The sequence below is a fragment of the Carcharodon carcharias genome, chromosome 19 (genome assembly GCF_017639515.1).
Source record: "Carcharodon carcharias isolate sCarCar2 chromosome 19, sCarCar2.pri, whole genome shotgun sequence".
NCBI classification, from domain to species: domain Eukaryota; kingdom Metazoa; phylum Chordata; class Chondrichthyes; order Lamniformes; family Lamnidae; genus Carcharodon; species Carcharodon carcharias.
In genome coordinates, this window is record NC_054485.1 from 83,301,486 (window position 1) to 83,318,487 (window position 17,002).

Here is a 17,002-nt window from a genome sequence, read left to right on the forward strand (position 1 = left end):
GACTCATTCATATAAATCTCCTCTGTACTCTCTCCAATGCCTTCACACTCTTAAGTAATTGGCTGGGTTCGATTTGTCCTGCTTCTTGTGTACAAGACGTACATGGACAATTATCCACTTCATCAGTTAAATGTCAGTTGTCGTAGCTGTACTGGAACAGCTTGCTAGGGTTGCAAGTTTTGGAACACAAGTCTTCAATACTATCACCAGAATGTTGTCAGAGCCCACAGCCTTTGCAGTATCCAGTACCCTTAGTCATTTTCTGATATCACATGGAGTGAATCAAATTGGCTGACGGTTAGCATCTGGGAACCTCAGGAGGCCAAGATGTATCATTCACTCAGCACTTATGGCTAAAGATGATTGCAAAGGCTTTAGCCTTGTCTTTTGTTATGATATGTTGGGATCACCAATCATTGAAGATGGGAATATTTGTGGAGCCACCTCCTCCAGTTAGTTTTTTAATTGCCCACCACCATTCATAACTGGATGTGGCAGGACTGCAGAGCTTTGAACTGATCCGCTGGTTGTGGGATCGCTTAGCTCTATCTATCACTTGCTACTTCTGCTGTCTGGCATGCAATACCCCTGTGTTGTAGCTTCACCAGCATGGCACTTCATTCTTCCTTATGCCCGTTGGTGCTCCTGGCATGACTTCCTACATGCTTCATTGAGCCAGCACTGATCCCGTAGTTCGATGGTAATGGTACATTGAGGGATATCCCAGGCCATGAGATTACAGATTGTTGTTGCATACAATTCTGCTGCTGCTAATGGGCCTCAGTGGTTCATGGATGCCCAACTTTGAACTGCTAGCTCTGTTCTGAATCTAGCACATTTCATACAGCAGTGGTATCATACAACATAATGGAGGGTATCCTCAATGTGAAGACAGGGCATGTCTCTGCAAAGACTATGCAGTGGTCACTCCAAACAAAACTGTCTTGGACAGATGTATCTGCGACAGGTTTATTAGTGAGGATAAACTCTTGTAGGTTTTTCCATATTGTTAGTTTACTCACTACCTGCCACCGACCCAGCCTAGCAGTTGTCTCCTTCAGGACTCAGCCAGCTTGATCAGTAATGGTGCTACCAATCCACTCTTGGTGATGAACATTGCAGTACCCCACCCAAAGTACATTTTGTGCCCTTGTCACTTTCAGTGCTTCCTCCAAATGGTTTTCAACATGGAGGAGTACGGGTTCATAAGTGGGGCAGTAGGCAGTAATCAGCAAGAGGTTTCCTAGACCACATCTGACCTAACACCATGATACTTCATGGAGCCTAGGGTTATTATTGAGGATGACCAGGGTAACAGGATATATATCACTGTGCTGCCTTCTTTGCTGGGTTGGTCTTGAGGTAGGAAAAGGCATACCTGAGAGCCAATGTCCCATTCTGGGGTACGATTCTGTTAACATGACTATGCCATGCCGTTGCTTGACTTTACCGACAATCCACAGGTTTATTAGTTACATGGGATCATTCCTGGGGTGAAGGGCTTATCTTATGAAGAAAGATTGAATACATTAGGCTTAAAGCCATTGGACTTTAGAAGAATGAAAGGTGATCTTATTGAAAAATACAAGATCTTGAGATGACTTGATGGGATAGATGTTGGAAGGATGTTTCCACCTGTAAGGAAGACTAGAATTTAGGCGACACGGTTTAAGAATAAAAGGTCTCTCTTTAAAACAGATGAGAATTTTTTTCTCCAAGGTTTGTTGCTTGTGGAATTCGCTTCCCAAGGAAGCAGTGGAGGCTGGGTCACTGAATTTATTCAAGGCAGTGTCAGACAGATTTTTGATAGACAAGGGAGTCAAGGGTTATGGGGTGGTTGGGGGGGGGGGGGGGGGGGGGGGGGGGGGGGGGGCAGACAGGAAAGTGGAGCTGAGACCCCAACAGATCAGCCATGATCTTATTGCATATCGAAACAGGCCAGAACGGCAAAATAGCCTACACCTTCTCCTAGGTCGTATGTTCCTGCTGAGATTGGCTTTTAATTCCAGATTTTTATTAATTGAATTTATTAATTAATTGAATTTAAAATCCACAGCAGGATTTGAAACTGTACCCCCAGGGCATTAGTCAGTGACATTACCAGTATACCACACACACATTAATCTCGTCAAGGTGTTTACTGGGCAGCACCTTCAAATGCCTTCTGAAAATCCAATAGCCACAATATTTCCTTTAGCACCCGATTAATACCTCAAAAGAACAGTGTTATGCTTACCAGACACCAATGGCCTTTTGCAAATCCATTCTGGCTGCCCATAACTGGGTCATGGGTTTCAGGTGATTTTATCTATGCTATGCTCTCTAGTTACCGACTCCTGATGTTGGGCAGACTGATCTATAGTGACCCAGCAATCCATGTCACCCTTACCAAACACCAGTGCGAGACTGGCAACTTTCCAATCCTTGGGTTCAACTCCTCTAATCCAAGGATGTTTGAAAGATTGCAGTCAGAGCTTCACCAAATTCGCCTGGCATTCTAAGTTGCCTGCCATCAGGCTCTAGCACCTGTTCCACTTTTGAGTTCAACAGATTTTTTTTTCCCTCTATGCCATTTCATTATCTATAGTTGCCTTTTTGATTTACTCTTTCTCCCACTTGTCACATTCACCATTGAAAACTGAAGTAAAGTATTCAATTAAGAGGGGATTTTCTGTTTGTGCTGCAGTAGAATCTATCAGAAACGCTACCAAGCTGTCCTTTATTTTCTGGTCTATCCATCAAATATTTTCTAACGAGGAAATGTTCAGCTCCCAATCCTAATCCAACTAAAGCTGCATTGTTGTTAGTGAAATAAAGACACACCTCTTGCTCACAGCAACTTGTTCCTCGTTTACAAATTTTATTTAGAATATACTTAAGTGCATTTACATACAGGTAGCTTAAATCTGTCTGTATTTGGCTATCATACTCATCCTAATCCTTCTTTCAGTTTTTCTCTCGTCTAACCTACACCCCTTTCCAGTTTCTCTTTGCTTCCCGGGCTTTTTATCCTTTCCTCACATTAGTTGAACGCCCCTTGTCCCCACCCCAACAATATGAATTTACTCTCTCAATCAGGAGACTGCCTGGGGGGCTGTGCGTACTATGCTTAACTGACTAGTCAGGGAAACTGACAAAAGCAAATTGTTGTCTAGCGAGACTGTGAACATGCTTTAAAGTACATATCCTCTAACGTGCTTACACAGGACCCAAAACCAACATAGGAAGCATGCCTCACTCCCCACCGCCACCTCACCCACCGCTTTACCAGGTTACCTCCCCACAGCTGCCTGGAAAGAAAAAAACAAACTCCAGAACAGACTTCATACCCTCACACAGGCCTTATCAGTAAAAGAATCGGCAGTTCTTTTTGAGTGCGCATCTTTTGTTTCTAAAAGTAACAACTTAAACGTTACAGATCAATTTTGGCCAGGAATTCGATCTGTCCCTAAATGTTAAGGGTCATGGAACAAAAACAAGGTTAACAAAAGAGAAGCTATACAATAAGATCCAACTGGTCTTCACTGTGATGAATAAAAATTCTCTTAGGGTGAGGCTTTCAATTGCAAAACTCGGCCAAAAAAAATGCAGCTCATAGAGAACAAAAGCAAGAAAGTTATGCTAAACCTTTAGAAAAGACTGGTTAGGCCTCAGCTGGAGCAGCGTATCCAATTGAGGGCACCACATTTTAGCAAGGATGTCGAGGCCTTAGAGAGGGTGCAGAGAGAAGACTTTCCAGAATAGTTCCAGGGATGAAGAACTTCAGTTATGTGATGAGACTGGAAAAGCCAGGGTTGCAAGGTCAGTTAAGGGGAGGTAACAGAAGGTATTCAAAATCATGAAGGGTCTTGATAGATTTAATAACAAAAAGCTGCTTGCACTAGCAGGAGATTTGGTAACCAGGAGAAACAGTTAAGCCATTGGCAAAAGAGTCAGAGGGGAGGGGAGAACTTTGCTTTCCACTGTGATCCAGAATGTACTGTCTGTAAGAGTGGTGAAAACAGATTCAATGGTAACTTTCAAAAGGAAACCGGGTATATGTTTGAAAATGAAAAATTGATTGGACAAAGGGGAAAAAGGGGCAGTGTGGGTCTAATTGGATAGCTTTTCCAAAGAACTGCCAAAAGCTCGATGGGCCAAATGGCCTCCCTCTGTGCTGTACAATCTTATAGGAAGTAATCTCCATCACCAAGGGCCTGGCGGCCTCTGCCTAAATGTAATTTTCCTTTAGGGAAGGAACAAGACTTTCAGACATCAAGTATTTTGCAGTGCTCAAATTAGTTGCAAACACAGAATCCCCACGTACACATACTCAAGTTCAATGCACCCATACCAACAGCAGTGCACAGTATTAATTTCCCAAATTACAACCAGTGGCTTCTTAATTGATCGAGAGATAAATAGTTTGAGGAAAGGTAATAAAAAGGGAAAAGCTGGAAATAATAGCAGATTTGGACACATCTGATCAATGGACAGCCAAGCAGACTAACCTGAATCATTTGCAGCCTGGCCTATGTATTTGCAGCATTTTCTGTTATTTTGAGACAGAAAACCAACAAGACTCCCCTGCAAAATGCAGAAGAAAATGGACCCAAGCCATGCAGCACCTCTCAGGGAATGGCAGGGTTAAGCACTATTACAGTGTTCAGCAAACTTTTTAACTTGAAGAGCCTTTAAAAAAAAAATGAGTCAAATAGAAACTATTGGGAACGGCAGGATGAAATTTCGGCATTTCTAAACCAAATAAGTGTCAAATTGCCGACAGTCTCTGGTAGAATGCATAATTTTCATGTATAATAAATTGAGTTTACTTATTGAATTGAATAATTGAAAAAACTAAAATCAGAATAGGCCTAACGCTGAATTATCACATCTTTTGACTGGTTTGCATTTTTACATTTTTTTTCTCTTTGTATCCCATATGTGCATGTTCAGGTTTTATACATCAATTTGCGTGAATTGCATATAAACATTATTAATAAGAAAATATAAAAACGGTCAATCATTATTAATTTAATGGGAAAACAGTACGCTTTCACTTTGAATAAAAATGTAGTAAGAATTTTACATACAAATTGAAAGAATGCTTTTTTGTCGGTGTTTTTAGAACAGATTTTGCAACAAGTAAAATTATACTGAAAATAGTTCTGTCAGTAAAGCCATCTTTAAAACCTGTTCCTCGGGCCAAAGGTATTATCTATAACAACGGTTATACAGGTTTACTTAGAGCACAATGTTTTTCATTAAAATCATTAAAACTATAGGTGCAACATAATGATTAGCCTTTTATCTCCACAATAAAAAAAATGCTCTTCCTTTTCTTGACTTAAATTATTTTAGGGTTTTACAATGTTAATGCAGTATAGTTAGAAAAGGTTGAGTGTCACAAATGTAATGTTAAAGAGGCGCATGAGGCTCTGGAGGAACACGCTGCAAACCCAATTCTATCACAACTAAGCCATTAATGTAGGGGTGGGACAGCAAATGAGTAGGAGGGCGAGTCAGAACAGTGGACTTTTGCTAAACCTCGTTAGCCAGAATGGCACCAAGAGGGCTAGGACTGCAAAGGCCTCTCTTTCTCAAGCGAGGAGATGTGTTGGCAACCAGGAAAGAAGGAATAATAAGGACATGTTATAAATGGAAGAGAAAATAGAACTGCCTAATTGTAATAAGTACTGAGCTGAGAATCAAAGCTTTGTATAAAATGTTTAGCCCTAGTTGAAAGCTTACTGCTGTGCAACATGTGCAATTTAAAAACGTGCATTGTACAGCAACTAAAACATTGCAAAGGGCTTTCTGTTAAAAATAACTGTGCATATTTCTCATGCAGACATGCAAAATAGACACAAAGGGATATCCCCTCTGCTCAACACGTACCTGCGGGGTCCTGTGTAGTTCGTAGAGGCTGAGCTGCCCTGTTTTACTCACCTGTGGGGTCCGGTGCAGTTCATAGAGACTGAGCTCCCATGTTTTACTAGGGTTCTGAGTATTCACCGGTGCTGCCATAGTGACTGCAGCTTTGTTTAAGTTTTATTTTGAAATGAATGAATGATTGCTTTTGCACTCTGTTCAGACCTGGGAGAGAAAAGGACAAGCACAAAAAGAAAGCATTAATCAAAGCCATTTTAAAAATCAATTACAAAATACTCACATAGCTGAAAGATAAGCAAGGGTGTAAAGAAAGAGTGAGCTGGTGCTCTACACTTCCCAAAATTAACCACACAGCCTGTAGCATAACAGGTGATCCCCAACCCACAACTTTTTGACAGGTGAAAAGTACAAGGCAAACATCACTTAAAAGTCATGGTAGACTCCTCATTGTTCTAGTATGTCCAAGCTGTAAATGATTGTGTCATCTTCTGTGGGGCCTCTCATGACTGAAGTGTCCGATGGGAGATTGGCATGGACATCCACAGAACTGGTAGTTCATGTGATGCCTGGGGCAAGTTTTTGCAGCAAGGGGACCTCTGGCCTTCCTCTGGGCACTGCGAGTTTAGCATAGATGGTCCTCAAAGTACTGCTTGCATTCTTTGGTTCAGTAACTACCAAGGAACAAGTCTTTTCTCAATCACAGGAAATATCCTCTACTAGACAGCCTCATAGATGTCCTCCCACAGTCATTAGAACTAGGAGCAGGAAAAGGCAATTCAGCCCCTTGAGCCTGCCCCACCATTCAATACAATCATGGCTGTCCTCATTTCAGCCTCAGCTCCAATTTCCCGCCCTCTCCCCTTAACCTTTCAACCCGTTACTATTTAAAAATCTGTCTATCTCCTCAAATTTATTCAGCATCCCAACATCCACTGCACTGAAGTAGTGGATTCCACAGATTCACGACCCTTTGAGAAAAGTAATTCCTCCTCATCTCTGATTCAAATCTACCACCCCTTAGCCTAAAACTATGGCCTATTGTTCTAGAATGCCCCACAAGGGGCAACATCTGCTCCACGTCTACTTTGTCTATCCCCTTTAGCATCTTATATACCTCAATTAAATCTCCTCTCATCCTTCTAAACTCTAGTGAGTATAGGATTAAACTGTTCAATCTCTCCTCATTAGACAAGCCCCACATCTCTGGAATCAATCTAGTGAACCTCCGCTGAACCGCCTCCAATGCAACTACATCCTTCCTCAAATAAGGGGACCAAAACTGTGCACAGTACCCCAGGTGCGGTCTCACCAATACCTTGTACAGTTGCAACAACTGTTTTTATACTCTATTCCTTTAGCAATAAATGCTAAAATTCCATTTGCCTTCCTTATTACCTGCTGTACCTGCATACTAGCTTTCAAATCCCTCTGCACTTGAAGCATTCTGAAGTTTCTCTCCACTTAAATAATAAGTCACCTTTTTATTCTTCTGACCAAAATGGATAACCTCTCACTTTTCCACGTTAAACTCCATCTGCCAAATTTTGGCCCATTCACCTAACCTGTCCATATCCATTTGTAAATTTCATATTTCTTCATTGCAACTTATTTTTCCACCTATTTTGGTGCCATCTGCAAATTTAGCTATAATGCCTTCCATCCGCGAATCCAAGTCATTAATATAGATTGTAGATAGTTGGGGCCCAAGGACCCAACCCTGTGGCAACCCACTCATTATATTTTGCCATCCAGAAAAAGACCCATTTATCCCGACTCTCTGCTTTCTGTTGGTTAGCCAATCCTCTATCCAAGCTAATATATTACCCCTAACTCGGTGTGATTTTATCTCTTGTATTCAGCTTTAGTGCGGCACCTTATCAAAGCCCTTCTGGAAGTCCAGATATACTAAACCTACAGGATCCCCATTATCCACTTTGCTTGTCACATCTTCAAAGAACTCTAGCAAATTAGGCAAACGCTTCATAAAACCATGCTGACTCTGATGGATTGCATTTTGACTTTCCAAATGCCCCATTACTACTTCCTTCGTAATGGATTCCGACAATTTCTCAACGACAGATGTTAAACTAACTGGTCTATAGTTTCCTACTTTCTGCCTCCACCCCTTTTTGAATGAGGGTGTTACATTAGCGTTTTTCCAATCCAAAGGAACCTTTCCAGAATCCAGGGAATTTTGGAATATTATAGCCAATGCATCCACTATCTCCTCTGCCACTTCCTTTAAGACCCTGGGATGCAGGCCATCAGGTCCTGGGACTTGTCACCCTTTAACCCCAATAGTTTGCTCAGTACTTTTTCTCTAATGATGGTGATTGCTCTAAGTTCCTCCTTCTCTATACCCTCTGCACTACCTGTAACTATTGGGGTGGTACTAGTGTCCTCCACCGTGAAAACTGAGGCAAAATATTGATTAAACATCTCTGCCATTTCTGCATTCCAAACTATTAACTCCCCAGTCTCATCCTCCAAGGGACCAACATTCACTTTAGCCACTCTCTTTCCTTATATATACTTGTAGAAGCTTTTGCTATCAGTTTTTATATTTTGTGCTAGTTTTCTTTCATAATTTACCTTTGCTCTTTTTATTATTTTTTTCAACAACCCTTTGTTGATCTTTAAAAGTTTCCCAATCTTCCAGCCTGCCACTGACCTTTGCAATTTGGTATGCCTTAGTTTTTGCCTTTATGTTATCTTTAACTTCCTTGCTTAGCCATGGATGCTTTTCCCCCTTCTTACCATCTTTCTTCCTCTTTGGTATATATATTTTACTTGGGAGGAATTGAATATCTCCTTAAATATCTGCCACTGTTCCTCAATCGTCCTACCTTGTGATCTTCCTGCCCAGTCCACTTGGGCCAAATCTGCCCTCATGCCTATGTAGTTACCTTTGTTTAATTCCAGAACACTAGTGTGGGACTCAAGTTTCTCACTCTCAAACTGAACTTGAAATTCAGTTCGATCGAAGGGTCATGGGGACTCAAAACGTCAACTCTTTTCTTCTCCGCCGATGCTGCCAGACCTGCTGAGTTTTTCCAGGTAATTCTGTTTTTGTTTTGAAATTCTAGCATGCTATGATCACTCTTCCCTAGAGGATCCTTTACTATGACATCATTAATTAATCCTATCTCATTGCACAAAACCAAATCCAGAATAACCTACTCCCTGGTTGGTTAAACAACACATTGCTCCAAGAAACAATCTCTAATTCACTCCGTGAACTCTCCCTCCAGGCTACCTTTGCCAATTTGATTAGTCCAGTTTACATGCATATTAAAATCACCCATGATTATTGCCTTACCTTTCTTACACGTTCCCAGTATTTCCTGGTTTATACTGTGCCCTACTGCTGAACTACTGTTTGGGACCTATAGATTACTCCCAATAGGGGCTTCGTTCCCTTGCTATTTCTTATTTCTACCCAGGCTGACTCTACGTTTTGCTCTCCAGTGCCTATATCATTCCTCACTATAGCACTGATCTCTTCCTTTACTAACAAAGCTACACCACCTCTTTTTCCTTCCTGCCCATTCTTCCGAAACACTGAGTACCCTTGGATATTCAACTCCCAAATCTGTTCTCCCTGTAACCACGTCTCAGTAATCACTACCAAATCAAACCTATTTATCTCTACTTGTGCTGTTAACTCATTAGTTTTATTCCGAATGCTACACACATTCAGATACAAAGCCTTTAAGTTTGCCCTATTGTCAATTTTCCCTATTCTTATATGATTCTTTGGTGCAATTTGGCATTCACACAAACTGTCCCTTCCTTTCACTTTTTGGTAACAATCAGCCTCGTCACTAACCTGCACTCTTACCCTCTCAAACTTTGATTTTTTATATTTCCATGCAACTGGACCCTTCCCCCCACCATTTAGTTTAAAGCACTATCTACAACCCTAGTTGTGCAATATGCCAGAACACTGGACCCAGCATCATTCAAGTAGAGCCCAGCCGAACAGAATAGCTTCTTCTTTCCCAAGTACTGGTGCCAATGTTCCATGAATTCAAACCCATTTCTCCCACACCAATTTTTGAGCCATGCATTTACCTCTTTATTCTTATTAACCCTGTGCCAATTAGCTCGTGGCTAATTGGAGATTACCACTTTTTTGGTTCTGCTTTTTAATTTAGCCCCTAGCTGCTCATATTCCCTCAGCAGAACTTCTTTCCTCGTTCTACCTATCACCGTGGTTTTAGGTTTAACCATGGGATAGTAGATATGCAGTAAAAGAACTACAAGAAAAGTGCAAAGAGTAATGTCAAGATCTACTAATTTGCCTCCTCTGCGACCCCCCCCCACCCCTTTGCACTCCTTCCCCCAACCCCCTCCCACCACCCCTTGCCCCTCCCCCCCAGCCCCCACAAACCAGTGGAGCCCTTCACTAGCTTCATAAGATTGGTCACTTCAGCAGGGTAAAGGAGAAAAACCAGCACTGATTGAATCATAAATTGGCATTGGACCAGCAGCAAAAGGAGGTATTGCTTCAGTGAAAATAAAAGGATAGAATCCTCCAAGGCCCCACACACAGCACATTGACTTATTAGAAAATTGAGAGTGTACGTTCTGCAATTTTCTTGCCATTAATGGCAATGAGCAGTAGTTGGCACGGGGATTTGGAAAATTCAGAATGGCATCTCGCTGTCAGGAGCCCTCTTAAAAAAATGACATTTAAAAACTCAAATAGGCCACCACCATCCACATTATTCAACCAATTTCCTCACAACAACACAGCCTTGCCGATAGGTAATTCTGAGAGTATAAACAAATTTATAGTCTGCTCCTCGTGACAACAAATCACTAATATTACAATTCCGTAGTGAATATGTTCCAACAGAAACCATGTCTGACTTTACTCATTTAATCTTCTAAGCAAATTCCTTATTCTCCCAATAATCCATCCCTGTGCTCCTCCTCACACATATCCCCTACTCCATCAACATTTTTCCCCTACCCTTCAGATCCAATCAGACTCTTATTTCTTGCCTCACAATACTTACAAGATCCTTTTCCTGCACCTCCCTTATCTGTCAGGTTATTTCATGCTTGTCTCTTCCCCCTTTGAAAGGCTTGCATTTCTGTAGCACTTTCACAACCTCAATGTCTCAAAACGTTTTAAAGTCAATGAAGTACTTTTGAAGTCTAGTCATTGTTGTACTTTAGGAAACACTGTAGCCAATTTGCACTCAGCAAGCTCCCACAAACAGTAGTGTGATGATGACCAGATCATTTTTAAAGTGATGCTGACTTTAGAGAGAAATATTAGAAAGGACATCAGAGCAAGCCCCTGTTCTTCGAGATTAGTACCGAGAAAGCAGTCAGGGCCTGTTAAATATCTTGTGTTCACCATCTCACTATCAACAGTGCAGTGCCTTTCCAATATTGCTCTGCAGGCTCAGCCTAGATTTTTGTACTCAATTCTCTGGACTAGAACTTGAACCCATAATCTTCTGACACAGAGGCAAGTGCGCTACCAACTGAGCCATGGCTGACACACATATAGACCCCCTGTTCAATTCAGGGCTAACTCTTGCTTTTGTAGCATTCATGTTGCAAATGACACTAACAAATTATTAGCAAGTACCTTTGCAATCTAGGAATCCTCCAATGGATCAAAATTTAACCTTGTGCCAGTCACAGAATGCCAATCAGTGCAGGGGATATTTGGTACACCGAGTAAGGAAGGTCTTAATAGTCCTAATATTTGTGCAAATAGTGGCTGAAGCCAATGAGACAGAGATACAGGACTGATCGGGGCTGATGCACATACACAATTATTGACCACACTACATTTATGCATGCAATCAAAGAGGGGGTCTCACTCACAACAAAATGGCAGGGCCAGTGTATTACATACTGGAAGGTGGCAATCTTGTGCTGAGCCCAAAACCAAGTGAACCGTTCAGAAAGCCATGAGAAAGATTCAATATTAAGAAAGCTGACAGCGTCAAGTAATTGCAATGAAAGTTGTGGTTTACATGGTACAGCAGCACACGGTGTTCATTCAACAGTGTTCAAAGAATCCTGTTCCGTCAACACTCAAGAAGCTCGACACCATCCAAGACAACGCAGCCCGCTTGACCAGCACCCCACCCACCACCTTAAAAATTCTCTCCCTCCAACATCAGTGCACAATGGTAGCAGCGTGTATTAACAAGATGCATTGCAACAACTCAACAAGGCTCCTTCAACAGCACCTTCCAAATCCTCGATCTCTACCACCTTGAAGGACAAGGGCAGCAGATGCATTGGAAAACCACTGTCTGTAAATTCCCTTCCAAACTACACACCATCCTGACTTGCAGCAATATCACCGTTCCTTCACTGTTATTGGGTCAAAATCCTGGAACTTCTTAATAGCATTGTGGGTGTACCTGCACCAGGTGGACACTAGCAATTCAAGAAGGTGGCTCACAACCCCATTCTCTGGGGAAATCAGGGATGGCCAACAATTGCTGGCCCACGAACAAAAAAAAAAGCAACAGCTGACAATTATGGTATGGCTCAAAATTAGTAATCTTCAAGGCATCTCATAGAAAGAGAACACAGCATCTCCAAATTCAGCTAGCTTAAAAACTATAGGAGCTTGCAATGTAAATCTAACACATATGTGACCAAACTTAAAGAGCTGAAAAGGGCCAGGTAAGCTTCTATTCCATGTCAAACTAGTACCAGAAAGGCTATATTCCAATATAGTGAGACCAAAAATTACCAAATGTTTACCAGATTTAATCTGCGTGCTATTATTTACCTTCATTATACTTCATTCATAGGCTAAAACCACAAAATCCCTGTGTCATTGACAACTGTGCATGCTCAATTTTAACAGACTTTTAATACTGTGGTCTCTTTTTGGGTTCCTCTGTGTTTCCAAAGAACACATATTCCATCAAATTTAGTTCTTTGCCCTCTCCGTGAAGATTCTCCATCCTCCCAGATTCCTTGACACTTCCTGCAGAAATCCCATTTCTATGATATCCCTCTGTTTACAGATATCAGATTGTTAAATATTTTCACTTCCCTTTACAGCTCTTCTATCATATCTGTCAGTATCCTCTCTGTACCTATCCCTTCACATCACAATACTCTTTGTACTGCTTCTATTGATCTTTCTGAAGTTCCTATATGCTTCTCATGCTGTGCAATCTCTCTGTATTCCTTGTAGATATCACTACGTTGCTCAAACTCCAGGTTTCTTTATACTCTATAGTTAGCTAGTTCTTTCACATCATTCAGTAACAGTTCCTTCTCAAATCCGTATCCTGCAAACATAGATCCCTTCCTGTACCAGCTGAGCTCCTTGTGCCGATCTGGTTTTCCAATATTTATATTCCCTGTAGATATTCCTATTCTAACAGATATCTTCGCTCCACATAGGAAACTAATTCAGCTCAAAAGAATCGTTTAATATCACATTGTATTTCCATATTTGCATCAGTAGTTTATCAATTGTTCCTGTGGAAGTTGGACAGCAACATCAATTGAGGAACCCACCCAGGCCATTAGGCAGGCTTAGCCGAAGGTAACACTTTTTTAATACAACTCCCTACCCTTTTTCCATAATCCTCAATACTGTAAATTCTCAATATCTATCCCCTCTTGAAATAACTGTTGGTTTTACACCCATGATGTATTGGGCCGTGTGTTCTCAATTCATAACCCTCTGCTATAAACAAGCATCTGCTGCTGGATCCAAATAATATGTTTACGTCTCCCACAACAGTGAGTCTCTGAACAAGACTGTCAATTTAGAACAAACTGTGGACAGTTTTCAGCTGATGCTGATGCTGATGCCAGCGAGGATTCAGAATCAACTGTTCAAACCTAGTTCGTGCAAGGGCCTTTCTTCATACCATGTGAGATTAATTACTTCCCATCAGTCTGGGCTAGGCACAGGGTCTGACCGATTTTATCAGAATCTACACCAGTTCATTTTCAACTTTCTGCCCAAGTTAACTGCTTCTTGGTCAACAAGTCCAATCCGTCTCTTTCCTGCCCAACTTTCTTGTTTGTATTATGCCATAGTACCATTGTGATGTCGCTAACATTTCTGCAAAATAACAATGGTAAGTATGAGAAATTTTCACAGGCATTTTGAAAACATTTCCACAAGGATTCTAGCTCAAGTACAATTCTGGCTGCATGAAATCTTTACACCCAAGACCACACAAATTTCAAAACCACCTAGTGATTTACCCACAGGCATCATTTTGAGCTAGACACCACCTAAAGGTGATGATTAAAGACCCATCAGTGGCGAGATCAAGCATCACACTGAACTGAAGCATCAAATGTAAGATTATACCATCCCAACGCTTTAATTAAACCCAGTGACAACACTATTTTATATGCTTCCCGTTTTAAGTTCACTGGATCCAATCTTTTTACACATTTCTTCCCGAATTTCTAATTGTATCTCAGTCTAAATCACGTACCGCTCAAATTCTTAGTATTCAGCCTAAGCCTATCCCTAAAACATCTCTTGAAGGCTTTCTATTCCTGCTCCTGCTGCATTCTTGCATCTAGGTTATCTTCTTATCATGTCCAGGGACAGTCTACACATGGCCCAGCCAGAACGGGACACATTTTTGCGCCTTGTTGAATTCGGCAAGATCTGCAACAGTGCAGGGTTCCTCTAGCGATAGACATTGCAGGAGATGTTGCATAGTCCGTGGCTCAGTTCCACATTCACAAGTTGTCGGGCAGGTTGTATATCCCCATTTGCTTAGTGACACCTTTGAACGACCTACACCAGTCCTAAGTCTGTTAAGGCACTTCCAGGTTGCCCAGTTGCAATTAGCTCCTGGGAGAAGGCTTTCATCTGGTAGAATTTCCATCACTGGGGGTTGTTTGAGACTGGTGAGCCGGTCTTTCCACAAGGTGATGCGGGCTTCAGATGGGGTTGATTGTAATGGAACAACACTGTTCATGAAGCTCTTCCTTGACTTATGCACCAAGGTTATTGAGTAACTCAGATCCAAAGAGACATACAGACCTCTCGTAATTCCAAATACTGTATTAATAGAGATAACTTTCAATCCATCTCCGTCAGAGCAATTATCTGCATTTTCATTATCTTATTATTCATTCACGGAGTGTGGGCTTAGCTGAGTGGGCCAACATTTATTGCCCGTCCCTTGTTGCCCTTATACACATAGGCTGCCTCTATTGATCTTTCTGCAGTTTCTATCCACTCCCTATACTATACAATCTCTCTGCATTCCTTGTAGATATCTCTATATTCCTCATTCTACCAGGTCTCTTTATACTATGTTGTTAGCGAGTTTCTTTCACATCATTCATTGAATGGCTCATTTTCAAATTGTGTCTTGAAAATCTAGATCCCCTCCTGTACCAGCTGAGTTCCTTGTGGTCATTGCCAAACTTGCTGGCACATTTTGCACCCTAAATAACAAATGATTGGTATTAATGTACTTCTTGCTGTAAGAGAGGGTCAAAAGTAGCTCTTGAAAACAAAGTTAAGTTGTACATAGCTCACCCCTTCTTCAAATAGCTAGAGTTTCATGGAATTTCATAGAAATGACTACAGTGCCAAAGGCCATTCAGCTTAACCAGTCCATGTTGATGTTTGACATCCACACATGAAGTGCTAAGTTCAGCACCATTCGCAACTCCTCAGATACTGAAGCAGTCCATGTCCAAATGCAGCAAGACCTGGACATTATCCAGGCTTAGGCTGACAAATAGCAAGTAACATTTGCGCCACCCAAGTGTCAGGCAATGACCATCTCCTTCAAGAGAGAATCTAACCATCTCCCCTTGACATTCAATGACACTACCACCACTAAATCTCACACTAACAACATCTTGAGGGTTACCATTGACCAAAAACTGAACTGGACTAGCCATATAAATACTGTGGCTGCAAGAGCAGGTCAGAGGCTAGGAATCATGTGATGAGTAACTCACCTCCCGACTGCCCAAAGCATGTCCACCATTTACAACACACAAGTCAGGAGTGTGATGAAATACTCCCCTTGCCTGAGTGAGTGCAGTTCCCATAACACAAGAAGCTTGACACCATCCAAGACAAAGCAGCCCGCTGAATTGGCACTACATCCACAAACATTGATTCCCTCCACCATCGACGCACAGTAGTAGCAGTGTGTACCATCTACAAGATGCACTGCAAATACTCACCAAGGCTCCTTAGACAGCACCTTCCAAACCCACAACCACTACCATCTAGAAGGACAAGGGCAACAGATAGATGGGAACACCACCACCTGGAAGTTCCCCTCAAAGCCACTCACCATCCTGACTTGGAAATATATCGCTGTTCCTTCACTGTCGCTGGGTCTAAACCCTGGAACTCCCTTCCTAACAGCACTGTGGATGTATCTACACCACATGGAATGCAGCAGCTCACCACCACCTACTCAAGGGCAACTAGGAATGGGCAATAAATGGTGGCCCAGCCAGCAAAGCCCACGGCCCGTGAATGAATAAAAAAAGAAACTTCACATGCCTGCCTTTTTTCTATATCCCTATCCTCCACCAACCACCAGCCCGTTGTATCCTTCCATGTTGACAGGGTCTTTGGGCCAATCGCTAATTCTATTTCATTCCATCCTCTCTGTACAAGAACATTTCCATTGCTCTCAGTGATAAATCTGTTACATTTAGTGTACCAATGTCCTCTCATACAGATACCCCCCGATAGCAGCCTGACTGAGAATGCCAAACTGCGAGCCAACCAGGCCTGCCACATCAGCACATTCCTCTACAGTGGTGAGACTTAGACAACACATGCTAGGCAGAAGAAAAGTTGAACATTTTCCACTTTTGCTGTTTCAAGGCGTATTCACAGCATCTCTTGGCAGGAAAAGGTCACCAACTCAGAGGTCCTGAAGCATCCTAATTCCATCAGTATACACTCAATGTTAAGTCCATGACATATGAATGTGGCCAAGCTCAGCGCATCAGATGGATGATGACCAAATGCCCAAACATCTTCTATATGATGCACTGGCCACTGGGCCATGACTTTCATTCATTACCTCCGTCACAAGGGCACCTGTAAGCAAGATATGAAGGTGGCCAATTGGGAGACAATCGCTGACAGCCATGATCTCTGGGAGCTGAC

At 41.9% G+C, this 17,002-nt stretch overlaps 1 protein-coding gene across 3 annotated transcripts in view; it reads right to left on the reverse strand.

Moving 5' to 3' along the window:
• LOC121291552 (E3 ubiquitin-protein ligase RING2-A-like) overlaps positions 1-17,002 on the reverse strand; it is a 30,604-nt gene that overhangs the window by 12,598 nt on the left and 1,004 nt on the right. For 2 of the 3 annotated variants that reach the window (XM_041212907.1, XM_041212908.1), the window contains exon 2: positions 5,878-6,075. In XM_041212907.1, coding sequence (XP_041068841.1) covers positions 5,878-6,006 — 129 coding nt within the window. In that variant the 5' untranslated portion in view covers positions 6,007-6,075. The remainder of the gene's footprint in view (positions 1-5,877; positions 6,076-17,002) is intronic. The other variant, XM_041212909.1, reaches the window with a different exon arrangement.